Consider the following 19,946-nt stretch of genomic DNA (forward strand, 5'->3'; position numbering starts at 1 on the left):
GTTGGAATGGGATCAAGGTCACATGACTGATTTGGCAGCTTTAAAATAGTACTTTTGACATAATCTTCAGATACACGCTGAAACTCGCAAAAAAGAGAATTTTGAAAGATTGGAGAGTGATCAAGCTGTGATGAGAGGGATGGCATGTCATTTCTGATCTGCTCAGTCTTGCCAATGAAGAATCTATTGAAGGAATCAGAGAGTTCAGATACTGGAATAGATGACGGCAAACGTTCGTTATTTGCTCCCCCTAACATTTCAGCGGCGATCCTGAATAGCTCCTTTGAAGAATCAGAAGTTTCGATTTTTTGTCGAATATGACTAGCTTTTGCATCTCTAATCATACGGTTAACCTTTTTTTTTTCTACGATGTATATTTGTCGATGTATCGTCAGACCTGTCTTTTGAAATGTACTTTTGGCAAGTCGGCGAATAAGTTTGGCAGTCTTTATGCCTTCCGTCATCCAGAGTGCAGATGGCCTAACTGAGACTGTACGAGTGACAAGAGGAGCATGGCTATCCAGCAACTTTTTCAAGCAAGAATTGTAATTGCTGAGAACGTCTGTGTTGCTCTGTTGCAGCAGCAAAGAGGTCACGTCCATTTTGAAGGAGACAATATCTATGGCTTTAAGTCACGTTTTTCTTTGGCCTTTTTGCTTTTGATAGGCGCATTTCAAAGTGTACAAGAAAATGATCTGACAACCCACGGTCTAAGACATTGAGTTTGGCTATAAGCTCACTTGCATTTGTAACAATCCAGTCAAGAGTATGGCCCTTGACATGTGTCGGAACATTTATCAGTTGGTCTAAGTTGCGATCCTTTAGCGCATTTTTTAGCGACACCGCGTATGTCTCATTTTCACTGTCAAAATGCAAGTTCACATCGCCTATGACAAATAGATCTTTTGTTGCTATGTGACTGTCAAGGAGGTCTTGAAATTCTTCGATGAAAACTTTTTGTTGTCAATTTATTTCTCTTGCTTGGTAGTGGGCGGTACAAGAAAATAAAAGTCAGTATTCTACTGTGGTGGGAGAGGCGAAACTCGCACATCTCAAAGGTGGTGTACGTTGAGCTGTTAGGGCTTATTGTTACATACTTGGCTAAAACTATCTTTGTACAGTATTGCTAGAGCCCTCCGCTGCCTGTTTTTCAAGGTAGACTCTTTAAAATAAAAAGCCTGGTGGCGTTAGCTCAATGGTTTTTGACTCATCACCAACTTCTTTAAACCATGTCTCACTAAGGAAAGCGATATCGTAGTTATCATCAGTGATGGTGTCTGCAAGCTCAAGAGCTTTGTTACTGCATGACTGGGCATTTAGGTGCATTATTTTAAGCAGACTGGAGGATGTAGTCATCAGAGGCGTAGCACATTTTGAAGACACCGGAGGAGTAATCTTATCTTATCTTATATAATACAGACGTTACTTCAAAAAAGAAGATGATTACGTCCTACGCGTCATGCATTTAGTCATGCATATTAACCAATGACTTAAATTCTGCCAAGTCACTGGTTTTCCTGGCTAGCTCAGGCAACCCATTCCATGCTCTAATAGCACTAGGGAAGAAGGAGTATTTGTACAAATTTGTCCTAGCATATGGGACGAGGAATGTGCCTTTATCTTTGTGTCTTTCAGAGTATTTTATTAAATTTTGTTTTTGTATTTGAAGATTTGAAGTAATATCACGATTTGAGTAATATCACGAATAATACGTTTTTGATAGGGACATCTGACCTCTGTCATGTGAGGAGTAATAGGGGTGGGGTGGTTAACAACACAGTTTTGTAGGGAACTGTTGAACTCTGTCGTAGAAGAAATGACACACACACACACACACACACATATATATATATATATATATATTAGGGGTGCACCGGATAGTACTTTTTGATATCCGGCCGGGGCCGGATATGACCGGATAGTAAAATTTGATATTCGGCCGGGGCCGGAGCCGGATACCTAAGGGTCTTGTTAGTAGCTTGTGTTGCTGAACATTTTACGAAACTCTTAAATAACATACCTACATTGGTTGGTTTTATTTATTTTCCTTTTATATACCTTATTGTTTAAAACTCTGTTACTGATTGATTTATTCAAGCTAAACAGTATTTCTAAAAATCTGTATAGCATGAGTGTGATTGTGTGTATGTGCGAAGCCACCAACTGTAAAGGATGTGTGTAGGAAAGACAATGTAAATAATGTTAGTATATATTTAACTAGTTACTAATGTAAATCTCATAAGTAAAGTGCAATCTGCCTTGTATAGTGGTCGGATGTGTGTTCACGAATTTCAGACCAACAACCTGGTCAGATATACCATAAGAAAGCCTTCAGGACAGAAGACTCAAAAGTAAAGTAGCAATTATACATAAAACACTGAACCATAATCTTCAAATACAAAAAAAAAAACCTAATAAAATACTCAGAAAGACACAAGAAATAGCCACAATCATCGTTCCATATGCTTGAAGAAATTACTAAAAATTCTCCTTCTTCCCTAGTGCTATTAGAGCATGGAATGAGCTAGCCAGGAAAACCAGTGACTTGGCAGAATTTAAGTCATTGGTTAATATGCATGACTAAATGCATGACGCGAAGGACGTAATCATCTTCTTTTTTGAAGTAACGTTTGTATTATATAAGATAAGATATACATAGTGAGCCTACACATGTAGTCCTAGTGTAGTGTGTATAGTTGTTTGTGTTAACCATCAAACATTGTTTTTTCCTTGAGCATACGCACGCAATAGAGTTGGGTGTCAGTCAAAAAAGATAACACATTGGCATGGTCAGTCAAGCATATAGATAAATTATACCCGTCCACTAGCTAGAGGTCAAGGGTTGTTGTTGTTTTTTACGCTCCAGCATATTGTTTCTTTGTTTGCTAGATCTAACTGCGGTACTATTATTCAATTTATTTTATGCGATTTTAAAATTATATATATTGTTGCAACTCTAGGGTAGGCATTCAACGAAAAGGCAGGCAACTCACACAGTTTAACAGGAAATATATAGTTGTGTTTATTCACTAGGGTAAACACATAACATCCTTCAGCTTCCTCAGAGTCTAACTACTAAGTATACAGTCCTTTGTGGACCAACGACAGCCTTTCCCGCTTCGCTCGTGGTCCCTACTACAACCTTCAGGCAGCACAAAAGTTGGCCTCTTAGTTTCCCAAACATTCAGACTCTTCACAACCCCTGATGCACTGTTCTTCTCTTCATTCTAGTGTCTTCCTGTTTACGTTCAACAGTGCGCCAGTGCGCATCTCAAGCACTGGTGCAAGGCAGGGTTACAACACTATATATATATATATATATATATGTATATATATATATGTATGTATGTATGTGTGTGTGAGAGAGAGAGAGAGAGAGAGGGAGAGAGAGAGAATTTTAAAAAAAGCAATGTTTCTCAACCTTCGTTGGTAGCTCTGACGCCAAAAGCGTTTTCGTGCATTTTTCACTGCAGCAATGCATTCTCCTGACATCTACAGCTTATTATTTATACTATTAAGAAAGATTATTTTGAGTAATGTTTTAGTTGAAAATATTCTGATATGAATTTATAGGCCCTTACTACATTGCAAATACAACCGATTTGTTCCTTGAAAAGATAAGATACCCCACAGATTTAGATTAAGGCTTTGAGGATCGCCGCCGAAAAAAAAAATTAAAAAAAAAAAGCTCAATTGTAAGTGATATCTTTTATTCAATATAGGCATGTTTGTAACTTTGTTTTGTTACAAAACTATAGGCTAATTCAAAGCTCTAAAAAATATAATGATGAAGTGGGAGGAGAAATTAAGTGGACTAAATATATTCTGCTCTAATTTTTTTTGTGTGCATTTTTAGGATTTAAGATTAAATTGTGAGTTATAGTCCCAACTAGAAAAATATCAGATTTTAAGGTTGTAAAATAGGCAACTAGGGTTCAGAACTCATCTCAATTGTTACGCTTATAGGACCTACTGAAAAATGTCGTATGAATTCTGAATTTTCCATAACAAAGTCTTTCTTCAAATAATTATGATAAATTCATGTGCAATCTGTCGCCATATTTGACTATTCTGTTTTAAAATGTCATGTTTTCGTCTGAAAAGTGGAGGGGTGGTAGAGCGAAAGCGATTAATCCTCTCTCTTTTTTATAATTTCTGCTAGTGATTGCATTTGGCATTAAAGAATAAGGGGTGGGGCGACTCAATATAAGAATTTAATTTATAGCATATATAAATTATATTAGTGACAGATTTTTTTTTTATTTTGTAATTTTTTAACTAAAATACAAAAAGAAAAAGTTTTGGTTTGTCCGATGGGCGTAGCGCAATTGCATTATCGCCACTCTCACCTGGTACAACCCTTTTTCATTTTATATTTACTTATAATAAAATTTGAGATTAGAGTGTGGTGCGACATATTATACATGCAGGTTAAAATATCAATATGTAGCTAATATTATATAGATATTCAACTAATTTTATTCACAAACTACGATTTCTCCATAAAAATAGGACCACCCTCAGTCAGAGGGCTAGGGTAGGGAGGGCAAAAAATGCAATCGCCCCCCCCCCACTCCACCGAATCGGCCAAGCTACCAGAAGGGGAGCGACATAATATAAAAATTATATAGTAATTCAACTAATTTTGTTCACAAACTATGATTTCTCCATAAAAGTAATACCGCCCTCCCCCACTCAGAGAGTTCAGGTAGGAAGGGCAGTTGATGTAGGCCTATTGGCCCCCCACCCCACCCAATCAGCCAACAGAGGAACGACAATATAAAGATCGGTTAAAATATCAATAACAAGTTTTAATCATATATATTGTTATAACTCTGCCATGCGCACCGCCATGTAAGCTAGAAAGTACGCACTGTGATAAACCAGACTGAGAAGGATGCAATGTCAACATTAGGAGGATAGGGAGGAGAACGATTAAATTCCCGCCCAAGTTGAGAGCCGAAGTGAAAAGACTGTGTCTAAGATAGATGTTTTGTGTACCTAGCTGTGATGTCGTGTAAATAAACATATATGTGCCTCGTTGAGTTGCCTCCCTTAAGTTATTACAATATATTTAATTGATTATGTTAACAAGCAGTAATTTCTACAAATACATTGGACCGCCTCCCCCCACTCGAAAGTTTATGGGGGGGGGGCGGGATTGATATGCCATCGCCCCCTCCCCACCAAATCGGCCAATTTAACATACTTCAGGGGGGGGCGAAATATCTAAAAATAAGTTTAAATATAGATAATTAGTAGGCCTATATATTATTAACATAAGTAATAAATTCGTATACAAATTGTGTGGTTCCTATACTAAAATTCGCCCCCCCCCCCCCCGATGGCGCCCATCGTAGGGAGAGGCGATTGCCCCTACCGCCCCCCCCCCCCCTCTGGATCCGTCAGTGTGAAATTTAGGCATCCGGAAATTTAGGCACGGGATAATTCTGCACTTTTTGACAAGGCGGAAAATTAGGCACCGAAAACTTAGGCCTAGGCACTCTTCAATAGTGACCTTAATTTTGAACATAATTTTAAAAGTTTTAACGTTTATTTTATCCTTAGGCTATGGACTATCGGATACGTTATCAAAGATAGCAACAATAACGATTCTTACTGCATTTTCGTGACACAAAAGAAAAGCTGACAAAACGAAAAAAAAAAAAAGACAATCATGAGAATGCGTGGAAAAAAATGACTCCGGATTAAGAGTCATATAATATTATATATAAATAATATATATCATATCTAGATCTAGATCTAGACATCACAGGATTCAGGGGAGGGGAGGTAGAGATTATTCTCCGCTCATTGCTTCACCTCCATTGAGGCTCCATCACCAACCCCTAAAGGTTGACGGATGAGTTTTTGAAATTACCTTAGCCTTAGACGACTAGATTCTAGATCTCTAGAATTTAGATCTATACATAGATTCTAGATCTAGGTCTAGATTATGTGATAATCTATTTATTGCATATCGATTTGTGAACTAGTTTTAAGCGGTTAAAAAATTCTAGACCTAGACATCTTCATCTAGAAAGATAGATTGGTAATAGATCTAGATTCTAGATCTTAGTATCTCAGACTACTCAGTCAGAGTATCTGGTAATAGTTAATAGATCTTACTCTGTCTTAGTATCTAGATCTAGATTCTAGTCTAGAATCTAGATCTATTCTTTTAAGTTATTTTTTATACTATACTTACTATAATGACTATAACTTAACTAGATAGACTACTATAGTAAAGTATAGGGTAATACTAATACCAAGTATAGATCTAGCTAGTAATATAATAGTAATAAATAAATAGGATAGTTGCAGTGCTGAGTAGTAGAGAGGCAGACTCTAGACAGCCTAAATTCTAGATATCATACTATTCATACTATTTGTATTTAACTAAGATTACTAAGATAGATCTAGGACCTAGGTCTAGATAATTCTAGATGATACAATAGATGTAGATCTATATTATATACAAAAATATTTACTAGATAACTAGACTATTTTGGAGAGACACTCCCGTCCACAGATAGGGCAGGTTAAGGTGCCTTTTGCTTTGGTGGTAGAGGAGCTGGCCGTTTTTCGGATTGTACGTTTTTCTTCCTGAACTGAGACCCATGTACTTTCACTGTCCATAGCTTTTTTTGACACTGTCTCTCTCCATCTGGCGTGGTCTAGAGCAGGGGTGGGCAAATTACTGCCCGCAGGCCACATGTGGCCCGCCGGAGTGTTTTATGCGGCCCGCCGACACCTACAGAAGTCAGGTGTGCCCACAGTATATACTTATAAAAATGCAAATATATTAAAATAATATAAATATAAACTATTGAAACTGTCATTATAAAAAGTTTCAAGCAAACGAAGACTATGCTTATTGGCTATACATCAATACACTCAATTCAAACACCATCTCTGATCAGTATTTATTCAATGCTATGAAGAACTGTGTTGAATGTTGGGTATGCTTGGAACAAGATGGCAAGGGTGACAACTGGTGGAGCTCGATCTTTGACTGAGTAAAATGGGGGATTTTTTTTAATACTCCAAACATAAACTTTAAACAGGAAAAATTGCACAAAGCTGCATAAAATTTCAATTTCAGAACGACAATACTAATAGCAATCAAACTTATCAGAGCTAGGGGTATTAACCACAGGTAGTTTCGATTTTGAATAAAATAATCCAACATATCCGCTATCATAGCATGGGCAAGGTAGACGAGAACAATATAAAATCTCCAGGAAGAAATTGTTATGTTACTTGAAGGACATTGACTGTGACCTTGTTACCAATATTTCTAATGAAGAGTGGAAGACAGATTTCATGTGTTTCATAATTACCATCGCAATGAGTCCCTTGCAAATGAAATGTAAATGGATGTTAAATCTTTTCAAACAAGGCTTTCCCATTTCTACAAGCAAGCAAAAGAAAACAGGTTTTGTCATTTTCCTTTGCTGAAAGGTGAAATTATTTCTAGTGAAATGATTAAAAGCACAACACTTATTAAGATTCTTTAATTTTGCAATTTATAAAAGCAAATTTTAAGACGTCATGAACCGGTTTTCAATACAATTAGCTCACCATTTAGCGCAGAAGCTGATTTAGCTCCAGAGGACATAACTAGAGCAAAGAGAAGTTCCAGTCAGTACTTCAAGAGGAGTCTTATGAGTGCCAGAGTCAACACTTTACAAAATGTGCTGCTGTTCACACTATTAGTGTACACATACATCTGTTGTTCTTCTTCTTTGTTCTCATTTTACATGTTGTAGGGTTCAAAACAGTATCTAAGATGAACCGCGCAATGTTTTCTAGATCAGGCAGTTCTCCAAATAGTTTTGGTTCTATAGGAGGGCCTTTGGCCAGAGTCCTGTTCGAGTCTCTGATTTAGTATGCACCATTGAAGGACATAGTCAGCATTCTCTGGTGATGCTCCAAAAGGGCAAGTTTCGCTCGTCCCGACATTTTACTTCCGGAACATATATTGTCTCATCCAGTGAACAAGCATTATATTTTGGGTGGGGGGGAAACTAAACAAGTATAATTACTGGTCGATTTTGACTGACTGTAATTTGACAGCAGTCACAAGGGTAACAACTAGTAAGCTAGTTCCACAGTTCCGGAACATTATGCACGAGTGTAAAAAGTAAAATACTGCACATTAAGTACAACTGTATATTAATGGGTTATTGTAATATAAAAAGACAACAGCAATTTAAAAAAATTAATTGATTAAAAAAAATTGCTAACTTTTCTTGTAATTCCTTAACGTGGAGTGTGGAAAAAAAGAAACGTGAATATAATATAGTGTAATTATGAATTTAAAGCCATTCTACACAGTTAGCTAGAGTATCTTTCTAAGTTGTATATACATATGCGGCCCGCCATTCCCAAATTTAAAGAAATGCGGCCCTCGATCCAAAAAGGTTGCCCACCCCTGGTCTAGAGCTATGTCTTCCCAATTGTCAGTATTGATGTTCACTGATTTGAGGTCATGTTTTATTACATCTATGTAACGGAGGTGGGGGCGACCAGTTTTTCTTATGCCAGTTGAGAGTTGTCCATAGAGGATGACTTTCGGGATGCGCTTGTCCTCCATCCGGCGAGCATGTCCAAGCCAGCGCAAATGGCGTTGTCTGAGGGCTGTAAAGTTGCTGGGAATACCTGATCGCGCAAGGATCTCAGTATTGCAAACTTTTTCTTTCCATGTGACTTTCAAGATCCTACGGTGACATCTCAAATGGAATGAGTTCAGTTTTCTCTCTTGCTTTGCATAGGTGGTCCATGATTCACTGCCATACAGCAGTGTACTCATAAGGCATGCCTTGTAGACTTCCATTTTGGTCACCGTAGTTAGCTTATGGTTTTCCCAAACTCTTGGCCTGAGTCTAGCGAAGGTCAAGGCAGCCTTCCCTTTGCGTTTTTTTATCGCCTCTTCTAGAGACAGATCATCTTTAATTGTGGATCCCAGATAGCAGAATTCATTTAGGGCGTCCAGCTTGTTATCGTCCAAGAGGATGGAGGGTGGTGCTGTAGCAGGTGGTCCCATAACATTTGTTTTCTTCGTGCTAATAGTCAAGCCATATTCTTTACAGGCCTGAGAGAAGCAGGACATTAGTGACTGAAGTTACTCTTGCATGTGTGCCACTAGTGCTGCGTCATCCGTGAATGACATATCTCTTATGATGGTGGTTCTGATTTTAGATTTGGCCCTCAGTCTGGCAATATTTAGGAGTTTGCCATCAAATCTGGAATGGAGATAGATGGTGGATTTGTCAAATGGGTTGTGGATTAGCAGTGAAAATAGTATTCCAAAGAGGGTTGGGGCCAGGACACATCCTTGTTTAACTCTGCTGTTTATACTGAACGTTTTGGAGCTGGCACCGTTGAATTGCACTGTACCCATCATATTTTGGTGGAAAGATACAATTACATTTAGTAGCTTGGGTGGACAGCCTATTATCTGTAAAATTTTAAAGAGGCCATCTCTGCTGACTAGATCGAAGGCCTTTGTCAGGTCAATGAACGCAATATACATCCTTTTGTTCTCTGCACTTTTCCTGGAGTTGGCAGATGGAGAAAATCATGTCAATCGTGGATCTCCCTGAGCAAAAGCCGCATTGTGATTCTGGATAGACCTGATCAGCAAGTTTTTGTAGCCTGGGAAGTATCACTCGAGCAAAGACTTTGCCTACAATATTTAGGAGGGAGATTCCCCTATAATTGTTACAGTCGCTTCTGTCACCATTGTTCTTATACAGTGTAACAATTTTAGCATCCCGCAGGTCTTGTGACACAGCACCTTCTTGCCAACATTTGCAAAGCAGTTCATGTAGAGGTTGGATTAGAGTACTTTTTTCATTGTTTTAGAAGATCTGGGGGGATACCATCGCATCTGGGTGCTTTGCGAGCAGCAATGTTGTCTATGGCTTTGTTGAGCTCTGACAGGGTGGGTGTTTCGTCTAGCTTGTTCACATTGTGGGTAATTGTATGATAGCCTTAAGGGCTGAGTCAGAGACTGAGCTTGTTGTGGCTTAGAGCTCAGAGTAATGTTCAACCCATCTGTGCATTTGTTGGCACTTGTCTGTGATAATTTTCCCTGTGGTTGATTTAAGAGATGCTGTCTTGTTTTGGGAGGGTCCGAGAGCCTTTTTGATTCCTTCGTACATCCTCTTATGTTGCCCACTTGGGCTGCGAGCTGAATATTCTCACTGAGCTCTACCCAGTATTCATTGGCACAGATCCTTGCTGTCCTCTTGTGCATTGGCTCTAGCTTCTTTCAGATTTAACAAGTTGCGTTGGGTAGGTTTTGCCTTGTAAGTAGCGAGTGCATCTCTCTTTGCTCTGATGACAGGTGCTAAAATAGCTGATTTAGAGTCAACCCAATCATTTTGTTTTGTAATTTTTCTTCCAAAGATTTCCAGGGAAGTCTTTTGTATTGTGGACTTGAGGTGTTCCCATTTTTCTGTTGCTGTATTTCCAGAGACATTTTTATACTCGCGTTCAAAAGATTCCGCAAACTGTATCTGGAGATCAGGGTGGCACATCTTGCTCACATCCAATTGGGGTCTTCCAATCAGCTTGGTATGGTAGATTGTTTTGGGGAGAAGATTGATCTTACAACATACCAAGGAGTGATCTGTATCATAGTCTGCACTGTGATAGAAAGGAGAGACACTCCTATGGTAAGCTTGACAAATTTTAAGCACTTTTGTCTTACCATGATTAGGTCTAGTTGGTGCCAGTGTTTGGAGCGAGGGTGCCACCAAGATACTGTGTGCTGCGTTTTAGTCTTGAAATAGGTATTAGTAACACAGAGGGAGTGTAGTGAGCAAACCTCAAGGAGCCTTTGTCCATTTTCATAATTACTTTTCCAACACCAAAATGCCCAATACAGCTGTCCCATGCAGAGTTGTCAGATCCAACGCGTGCATTGAGGTCGCCGAGGATGATAACCTGTTCCGTAGTTGGGATCTCGCTAAGAGCAGACGAAAGGTTGTCATAAAACATATCTTTGGCCTCTGGTATGGAACTCAGAGTAGGAGCGTAGGCACTTATCAAAGTAACGTGTCCAATAGATGTGTTAAGGCGTAGTGATAGGAGTCTTTCTGAACCGTTGCACTTCAGTTCTACTGTGTTCAGCAGTGTTTTCTTAACTGTGAAACCAAGTCATGTTCCCTTACTTCACTTTCGGCTTTGCCTTGCCAGAAGAAGGTGTAGTCTTTTTCTTTGATTGAACCAGAGTCAGCTAAGCGAGTTTCTTGAAGGGTGGCAATGTCTACTTTGAGCCTGGACAGTTCATCGTTTATTAATGCTGATTTTCTGGCATCTTCTATGTCTGGTAAGTTTTCATTCAGTCCAGTTTGTAAAGTACCCACATTCCATGTGCCCAGTTTAAGAGTGGAGCTCCTCTTTTTTTCTTCATGTCAACTGGTACATTGGCTTTTTGCCTGCTTTTCAGATTTCGTCCTATCCTCGTGTACCCAAACGACAGGCATGACGAGACAGCACCTTATTGGCTGGGGGCTGCCCAGCTTGAGGCGGGTGGTAGCTGTCCATTGGAATCCTAGGATCCCTCCAACAGGGAAAGTGGCCCCTGGTGCCCTGCTCTACGTCAATTGAGCATTTGGGCTTATAACCGGTGACTGCCACTTCCTGTGTTTGGCCGACGCCAAAGGTGAAGCTGGAGTGTCCTCTCCAGTTTTTGGGGTTAGGGCTTTGAATAAGTGAGATGAAAGCCTGGGCATTGTTTATTGTCGGAACGATGTCGCCCACACACGCAGCTGATGTGACCAAAGGAACCGAATATTAAATACAGTTTGGGATCAGTATTTAGATATTATTGGTGTCAATTATTAAATGTTCTGCAAGCCCTAACCATGCTGATTCTAATATATTACCTTTTGTAGATTTATCTTTACACAAATATAGAACAAAAATCATATACATCAGTAAGGAGTTACTATTACAAATTTATATCAAATACTCTTAATTTCAATGATGTTAACTATCTAATGTTGACTATAGAAGTCCTCCGTAAACAAAGTATAGTATGTCCTTACTCTATGCAGTCTCAAGCATCTATTATCTCTGAAGAGAACAGCGCTGGCAGAAGAAAAGGGCCAGGTGGGAAAAGCAAGGCCAATGACACTAGCTCCAGCTGGAATAACCTGCCCAGTGTGCAACTGAACATTCCGGGCTCACATAGGTCTCACCAGCCACAAGAGGAGGCACAAAACCCAAGTCCCCTGGATGACAAAAGTGGTCATCATCGAACCATGATGGACGAACTATATATTATTTTTTTAATCTATCGTTGCATCACTACAGAAATTCCTGATTATGCTTTTTTTATGCGCCTGCCTATTGAATCACTACAATTTTTATCCTTAGTACGTTTAGGTCTATCTAGATGATTACTATAGTAGACTAGTATCAGTTCCTTGAGTATAATTTAGAATTTCTAGACAGTCTAGAACAGGAATGGCATAATCATTGTTATCCCTATCATTATTTTCTGCACAATGTAATTTATGGCTTTCAGTATCCTATCAACTCAACTTTTTTTTTCCACCTGTCTTTCCTTTCCCAAGAGTTTTTCCCATTTAATTTCTTTCTTGACGTCACTAGATCTCAATGTATTCATCTTTTTCCATTGAACAGATTTCTAGTAAAAATGTATATTTCGGACATACTGAGGATGCTTCTCAAAGTATCAGCCAAAGCTTCACAAATTGCTACAATTATTCGAAAGGAGAAGCCACTTGTTGAGCTTTTAGTTGAAGAAAAGAGAGGCCTTGAAAAAAATAATAGATTCTTTCAAGATTTTAAAACTCTTGCAGATGTTTTAATTCAAGAAACAGTTCGCCATTATATCAGTGAAAAAGTGAGCTATTATTGAATTCACTGTAATGAAATAATAGGCAAATGCATACATTTTTAATCATATTTTGAGCATTAAATGGAACTTAAATATTTATTAATTTATTTTATTTGGAAAAAAAAAAACTTTGCCAAAATTAAGTTATGGAGAAGATATTAGTATTTTCTCTTTTGTTCGCATTTACAAATAGTTTTTTTTATTTGTTTGTTTTTTTTTGTTTTAATTTTGCCCTTTAGCTATTTAAAAAATGTTTGTTTTTGCAGATCCCAAACATTGGAAGTAGCATCTATGGTGAAGAAAGCAACAAATTTACCAATTCTTTGGGAGATTGTGTAGTGGTGACTATTTGTCATACTTGTGAGGAAACCCAGTTATTACTTCGTAGGTCTTGTCATTTAATAATGTTCATTACTGTATTTTCGTGCACATAACCTGCACACACATATACCCTACACAAATTACTATATATCTAAAAGCAAAATCGTACAACTTCCACCCAGTTGTTGTTCCAACAAGCGATACCAGTGTGAAATATGAGCCTACGGTCATATCTATACACAGCAACCTATAGGGCAGGGGTGGCGAACCTATGGCAGGCGTGCCCAAGGTGGCACGCGAAACGATGATATTAAGAAATGTGTTTTTTGGAAAAATCACGGATATCTCAAATTACCATAATTAATAACATTCAGTTATTTCCGAGAACTGTAAATAATATGGAAGAAGCGCTAGTGGATCATATTCCATATAATTTTTTCATATGACTGTATTTCATTTGGGGAGCATAGGACATAATAAATTTTTTTCAAGACAAATCTCGTATTTGAATGAGATCTTCTTAGCTTCCGCCATTTTGTTGATACTGAATACGTGTCGGTCTTACATCGATTGCTAGCGTTGCCATCAATAAATTGTTATCAGAATAATTACCATAACATGTCATTCTCAAAAATAAAAAAAAAGAAAACTAAATGAAGAAGAAGGAATTGGCAGACCTTTTCAAGAGTGGTGGACTGAAAGATATGGAAGGATTCACAGAGAAAACAAGGCCTTATATGTTTGTAAAGTGTTGTTTGTCGGACATCATCAGTAAAACGTCATTATGAGTCCAATCACAGCCGGCTTTTAGGCAAAAGCGAGGATGAGCAAAAAGAACATATATCGCGTGAGTTAAAAAAAAAGTGATTTCACAATCCAGTTCTTTTGTAAACTTTGTTAAAAGTTCTTCTAACTTAGTGGCTGCAAGTTTTGAAGTTTCAAAAATTATAGCTAAGCATGGAAAACCTTTAAGTGACGGTGATTATATCAAGGAAGCAAAGTTAGAATGTGCGTCTTATTTGTTTGAAGACTTTCAAAACAAGGATAAAGTCATTCAGAGAATAAAGGATTTGCCAATAAGCCGAAACACGGTTAAAGCGAGAGTTATGAAATTGCACGTTAATATTCAAGAACAAGTAAAGAAGGATATTAATGCATGTCAAGCCTATTCTATTGGCTGTTAAATGAAGTTTGGTCCAGTTACTCTGGCTTATTAATGTACAACAACGTACGTTGGCTAAGCCGAGGACACGTTCTGGAACGGTTTGTGGAATGCCTTGATGAAATTCGAATCTTTATGGATGATAACAAACAAAATTGCTCAGAATTGACAAATGTTGACTGGCTTATCAGACTAATGTGTTTTTTTACCGATTTTTCATCCAATTTAAATGAACTTAATACAAAGTTGCAAGGTTTCGGAAAAACTGTTGATCAGGCATTTGACATCTTGACAGCATTTGAGAAAAAGTTGAAGATTTACAAACGTGACATAGAGAAGGAAGAATTAAAATATTTTAATAAATTGAAGAAATTTTATGATGATTTAAAAGTTCATGATACTACCGGCAAAGATTATCAGAAAAGATTGTTTTTAGAGATAATTGAAACAACTGCTGAACAATTTTCACTGCGTTTTAAACAATTTCGAAAATTCGAGTACACCTCCAAATTTATAAAATATCCAGATACAGTAGATTTTGAAACTCTGGATTTGACCATGTTTTCTTGGATGGGATTACACGACTTTGAAATGCAACTTGTTGAGTTTCAGTCCATCGCAATTTGGAGACAAAAATTTATTGACTTGCAAATACGACTTGAATTAATTGAACGTGAACGGTTAAATGGATCATTAGAACCTCGGATATTAGCAGAAAATAAGATTCTTCAAGTTTGGAATGACCTGCCAAAAAATTCAATTCTCTGATAAAAGTAGCTACATCCATTCCGTCAATTTTCTCGTCTACTTACTCATGTGAATCTTAATTTTCTACAATGAATTATATTAAATCAGATGCCAGAAGTTGCTTGACTGATGAACTAAGTGCGGCGTGTGTAACTTGGAAGAATACACGGTATACACCAGATATCAAACTGTTATCGTCTACCACACAACAGCAGAAGTCGCACTGATTGACCTGCCCTAAGACTTCAAATCTGTAGGTCAGGATAATAAAATTGAATAAACAAGTAATATTGTTACTAAGCTGTTTTTATACATGCAGTTGACTTACTGGCTGTAGCACTTCCTCTATATAGCGGCGTCACTAGTAGACTTACTGGGCATGCAACAATCTTCATTGTTTTTAAATTGAAATTAATTGGCACTCGGACTGAAAAAGGTTCGCCAGCCCTGCTATAGGGGTATAAAGACACACCGGCATGTCCATAGTTTTTATTATGCTAAGTTTATGAGTGAAATAAATTTTATATACCCGGACCTTTATCTTATCTTATCTTATCTTATATAATACAGACGTTACTTCAAAAAAGAAGATGATTACGTCCTACGCGTCATGCATTTAGTCATGCATATTAACCAATGACTTAAATTCTGCCAAGTCACTGGTTTTCCTGGCTAGCTCAGGCAACCCATTCCATGCTCTAATAGCACTAGGGAAGAAGGAGTATTTGTACAAATTTGTCCTAGCATATGGGACGAGGAATATGCCTTTATCTTTGTGTCTTTCAGAGTATTTTATTAAATTTTGTTTTTGTATTTGAAGATTATGGTTCAGTGTTTTATGTATTATTGCTACTTTACTTTTGAGCCTTCTGTCCTGAAGGCTTTCTAAATTTAGTGATTTTAATAAAGGTGTTACTCTAGTCAAATGTGAATATTCGTTTGTTATGAATCGCACTGCTCTATTTTGTGTCTGTTCTAGTTTCTTAATGTTTTCTTGAGTTGAGGGGTCCCAAACAGAGGATGCATATTCTATTATTGGCCTAACCAAGGTTAAATAACATTTTAGTTTTATGTTCTTATTTGATTTATAGAAATTTCTTTTAATAAATCCTAATGCTTTGTTTGATTTTTTTTGTAGTTTCATCAATATGTGGATTCCATGACAGTTTTTCATTTATTATAATACCTAGGTATTTTGCGTTTTTAGTCTGTGTTACTGGTTTGCCCTGAATAAGATAAGTGGAATTAATTTGTTTTAGTTTTTTTGTTACTCTTAACAACTGACATTTTTCTGGGTGGAAAGACATGCTCCAATTTGATATACCTTTGTATACTCTCACAGCTGCCATTAGTTTGTAAAAGCTTGTAAATCCCACAGGTTATAGGTGCGAAAATAATGTAATTTTGTTGTTTTGATTCTGCAATCAGTCATAATTACACATGTATTATTATTATGTAGTCTGTTTCTAAACTTTAAAAAAAAGACATTACAATTTACAAAACGGCTCTAATTTGTTAAGAAATCAGACAAATTTCTAAGTTCTTAAAATATAGTCTACAGAATAAAATCACAGCAATAGCAAAAGGTTTACAAAAGCATATTAAGAGTTTAATATAATAATCATTGCTCATTAGCTTAATTTAAAGTTAATGTTATTTAATTTTATAATTAAATTTACAATTTAAATTGTTGACATTTTCTGGTGTTATTTCACTACCCCCCTCCAGGTTAGTTGTTTTGAACAGGGGGGAATTGTAAGTTAATCAAAATTAGCTGTTAAAAGTACATGACTGTACATGTCAACATGAAAAAATTCTCTCTCAAATACAAATTCCTTAAGCCCTCCTAGTCCATTGCAGAAAGCTAATTGTTTGGTCTTTGATAAGTCCACCAATGTCCAATTTTATTTAAATAAGTATTTTACACTTTTCTCAAATGTATTAAGTCTACATCTTTCTACAATGTGCATTAGATGATTTTTTTTCCATGTTTAACAGCCCTGGTACTGATCTTTTTCCTTTAAAATCTTTTGTATTAAAATTATTGTGATTTCTAGTAATCAAGGATCTTAATTTATGTGACTAACTTATGGGGGGGGGGGGGGGGGGTTAGTGGTTAAACGCTTGGCTTCCAAACCTGGGTCCTGGTTTCAAATCTTTGTGAAAACTGGGATTCTGAATTTCTGGATTGAATTCACTGAGTCTTGACCCTAAGCTTGTGTCTCTTTATGTTCTTTGACATCATAAGCTTTTTTTTTCCTCATCACTTATTCTAATTGCAATTTTTATATTTAAAAAGTTTTAAGATTTAGCCACCTTTGCAAAAGCAATCTCGGCTTGTGATAATAGTTTATTATTCTGTATACTAATGTGCAATTTAGGATTTTCCTGAAAGCATTCTTTTTTTTTTTAAATTAACTATACATATTGTATGCACATACATATAACCATTTTACAAAACAATATTTCATTGACAGTTCATGTCAAACTGAAACGTTTGTATTATCTAGGCATGTGTTTGTGCTATGTAATGTGTGAATACAACTGACCCACAGAGGCAATCCTATAGTCTGTATGTAACACGATCTCCCTGTAGTAACCAAACATTAAATGCTTAGAAAACATGTCTCATATCAAGGCTTTATTAAAATAGAATAACAATGCAGTTCTCAACAAAATAGAAGACCAAGCTAGCTTGGCTGACCAGTACAAAACAATTCATAACACACAACATAATTACACAACACGCCCTTTATTATCTTGTTTTACGTTAGGTTTAGGGGATCCCTAAGGACAATATAGTTAATTTATGAAATGTAATGACACACAGCTTTTTTCAAAATCCCAGTCTTCACAGAGATTCAACCCCAGGTTCGGAAGCCAAGCACTTAACCACTCAGCCATTGTATCCCTCTTTAAAATGGTATATCTGTATAAAACAACATCTTGCTAACTTAATTTTAAAAAAAAGGTTGCTTTTGAAAACCCAAACCTATTTCAGTTTAATATTGATGGTGAAATCAGATTTTCAATAGTGCTTTTAGTTTTTGATATTTAAATGTGACAAACAGGCAACACAAAACTAATGACATTCCCTTACATGGCTCAAAAATAAAACAACATTGTAATTTATATTAAAGGTCTGACAAACTTATAATGTACTTTTGTTTTTCTTTTTAAAGAAAAAGTATTAAATGGGAACACTGAAGCTGCCTGTCTGTTAGCTGAAGCTGTTCATAGCACCACTGAAGATGTACCCTCACTTGATGACTATGACCTTCATGTTGATATTGATACAAACGATTGTGGAATATGGATAGATCCTATTGGTTAGAATATATTATTTTCCTTTTTTTGTGTGTTTTTTTTTACTAAATTTTAACTAATTAGATTTAAAGGTATATATGGTGCTCTATATAATGCTATTTATAAGAATTCAGCGTTTTTTTTAAACATTAGTTGATTTGATATTAACTACTCAGGTTGGATTTAATATTTTCAAATACAATTTTATTTTTCTTGAACTATTTTGTAATACTTTATCTTTTTGGTTGTAATGTGGTTCTATAGCTGCTAGATGAGAAGAGCCTGTTTTGAAACTTATTCTGTTACTTTCATTCTCTCCATTTACATTTATCTTTGTTTTCTTGTTGCTTTGAAATTATAAAGCCTGGTGCTATATATTATCATGATTAATTGATTAAGTATTTAGTATTTGTAAGCTCTCAAACTGCTCAAATGATTAGGAAGTTTTACTTTCTAGTATTTTAATCTTTCAGAGATAGTTCATTGACTGGCCAAAAATTTCCACACTAGGTTTTATACACAGAAGGTGTTTTGTGCTCTTGATTACTAAGACATTTTTGCTTTGTAGATGTCCTTTCAGTTTTTGTTTGGTCTCACATTACTCTTGTCATTATTCCCCAAATGATATCTCCTCTTACGTCTGAAAAATAAGGTTTTTGTTGTTTGAAAATTAGTCAAAATATATTTGATCTGTTGAAGTGATCCTAAGAAAAATCCTTGGTAGTAAATATTTACATTTGATTGAATTGTTATTTTTACTTTTTTTTTCTTCAGAATTTTTCTTTTACATAGTGATTGGCTTAGATAAAATTGACTTTTAATTAAATATTTCATTGATGTACTGTTTGTTATAGTTGATATAAAATATTATTTTAATTGATGTCATTAAGCAACAGGATATAATCCTGGATTAAAATAGATATATTATGATATTTCAAGGGAGACTAATTCATTGGAACAAAAATGACAGATTCTACAGGTCAATATATCAAAGGAGAAACAGGAGAAAAAGATGAATATGGTATGGTGGTTGATGGTTTACAATGTGTGGCCATTCTAATTGGAATGTTCCAGAAGTCCACTGGGAAATCCATTTTAGGTGTAGCAGTGCAGCCATTTGCAGAGTTTAATCCTCAAACAAATAGGTATGCCAAGTTTTTTTGTTTTTTTTTTTAAGTTCAGATTTTAACATTCATTTCCACAACTGAAACAATCTATGGCCCAATTTTGCTGTTCTCTAGTTGAACTTAACCTCTAATTCAGTAGAAGCAAAGGTTGTTCAGATTATTCCAGTTGATAAAATTAAGATGTTAATTAGTTATAATCTATGAAAACATAGGCGTCGAAATAAACTTGTTGCAAAAAAGCTGTTCAATGTTTTTTTTTAATCCAAAAATGATTTTCCTCTTCTAACATAATTCATTTCATATAATAGGTTGTTTAGGACAACTGTTGGATCTCCTCACCTCTTTTCAGTTATTTCATAACATAGTCTGTTTTTTTTTTCAACCATTTGATCAATCTTGGTCC

The 19,946-nt window shown here is 36.3% G+C and overlaps 1 protein-coding gene across 7 annotated transcripts in view; it reads left to right on the forward strand.

Moving 5' to 3' along the window:
• The window catches only part of LOC106072619 (inositol polyphosphate 1-phosphatase-like), a 32,071-nt gene that overhangs the window by 7,285 nt on the left and 4,840 nt on the right, over nucleotides 1-19,946 (forward strand). The window contains exons 1-5 of one of the 7 annotated variants that reach the window (XM_056014460.1): nucleotides 5,459-5,714; nucleotides 12,664-12,886; nucleotides 13,147-13,264; nucleotides 18,293-18,439; nucleotides 19,387-19,561. In XM_056014460.1, coding sequence (XP_055870435.1) covers nucleotides 12,677-12,886; nucleotides 13,147-13,264; nucleotides 18,293-18,439; nucleotides 19,387-19,561 — 650 coding nt within the window. In that variant the 5' untranslated portion in view covers nucleotides 5,459-5,714; nucleotides 12,664-12,676. The other 6 variants (XM_056014452.1, XM_056014431.1, XM_056014446.1 and 3 more) reach the window with 6 other exon arrangements.

This window comes from Biomphalaria glabrata, chromosome 1 (genome assembly GCF_947242115.1).
Source record: "Biomphalaria glabrata chromosome 1, xgBioGlab47.1, whole genome shotgun sequence".
Lineage (NCBI taxonomy): Eukaryota > Metazoa > Mollusca > Gastropoda > Planorbidae > Biomphalaria > Biomphalaria glabrata.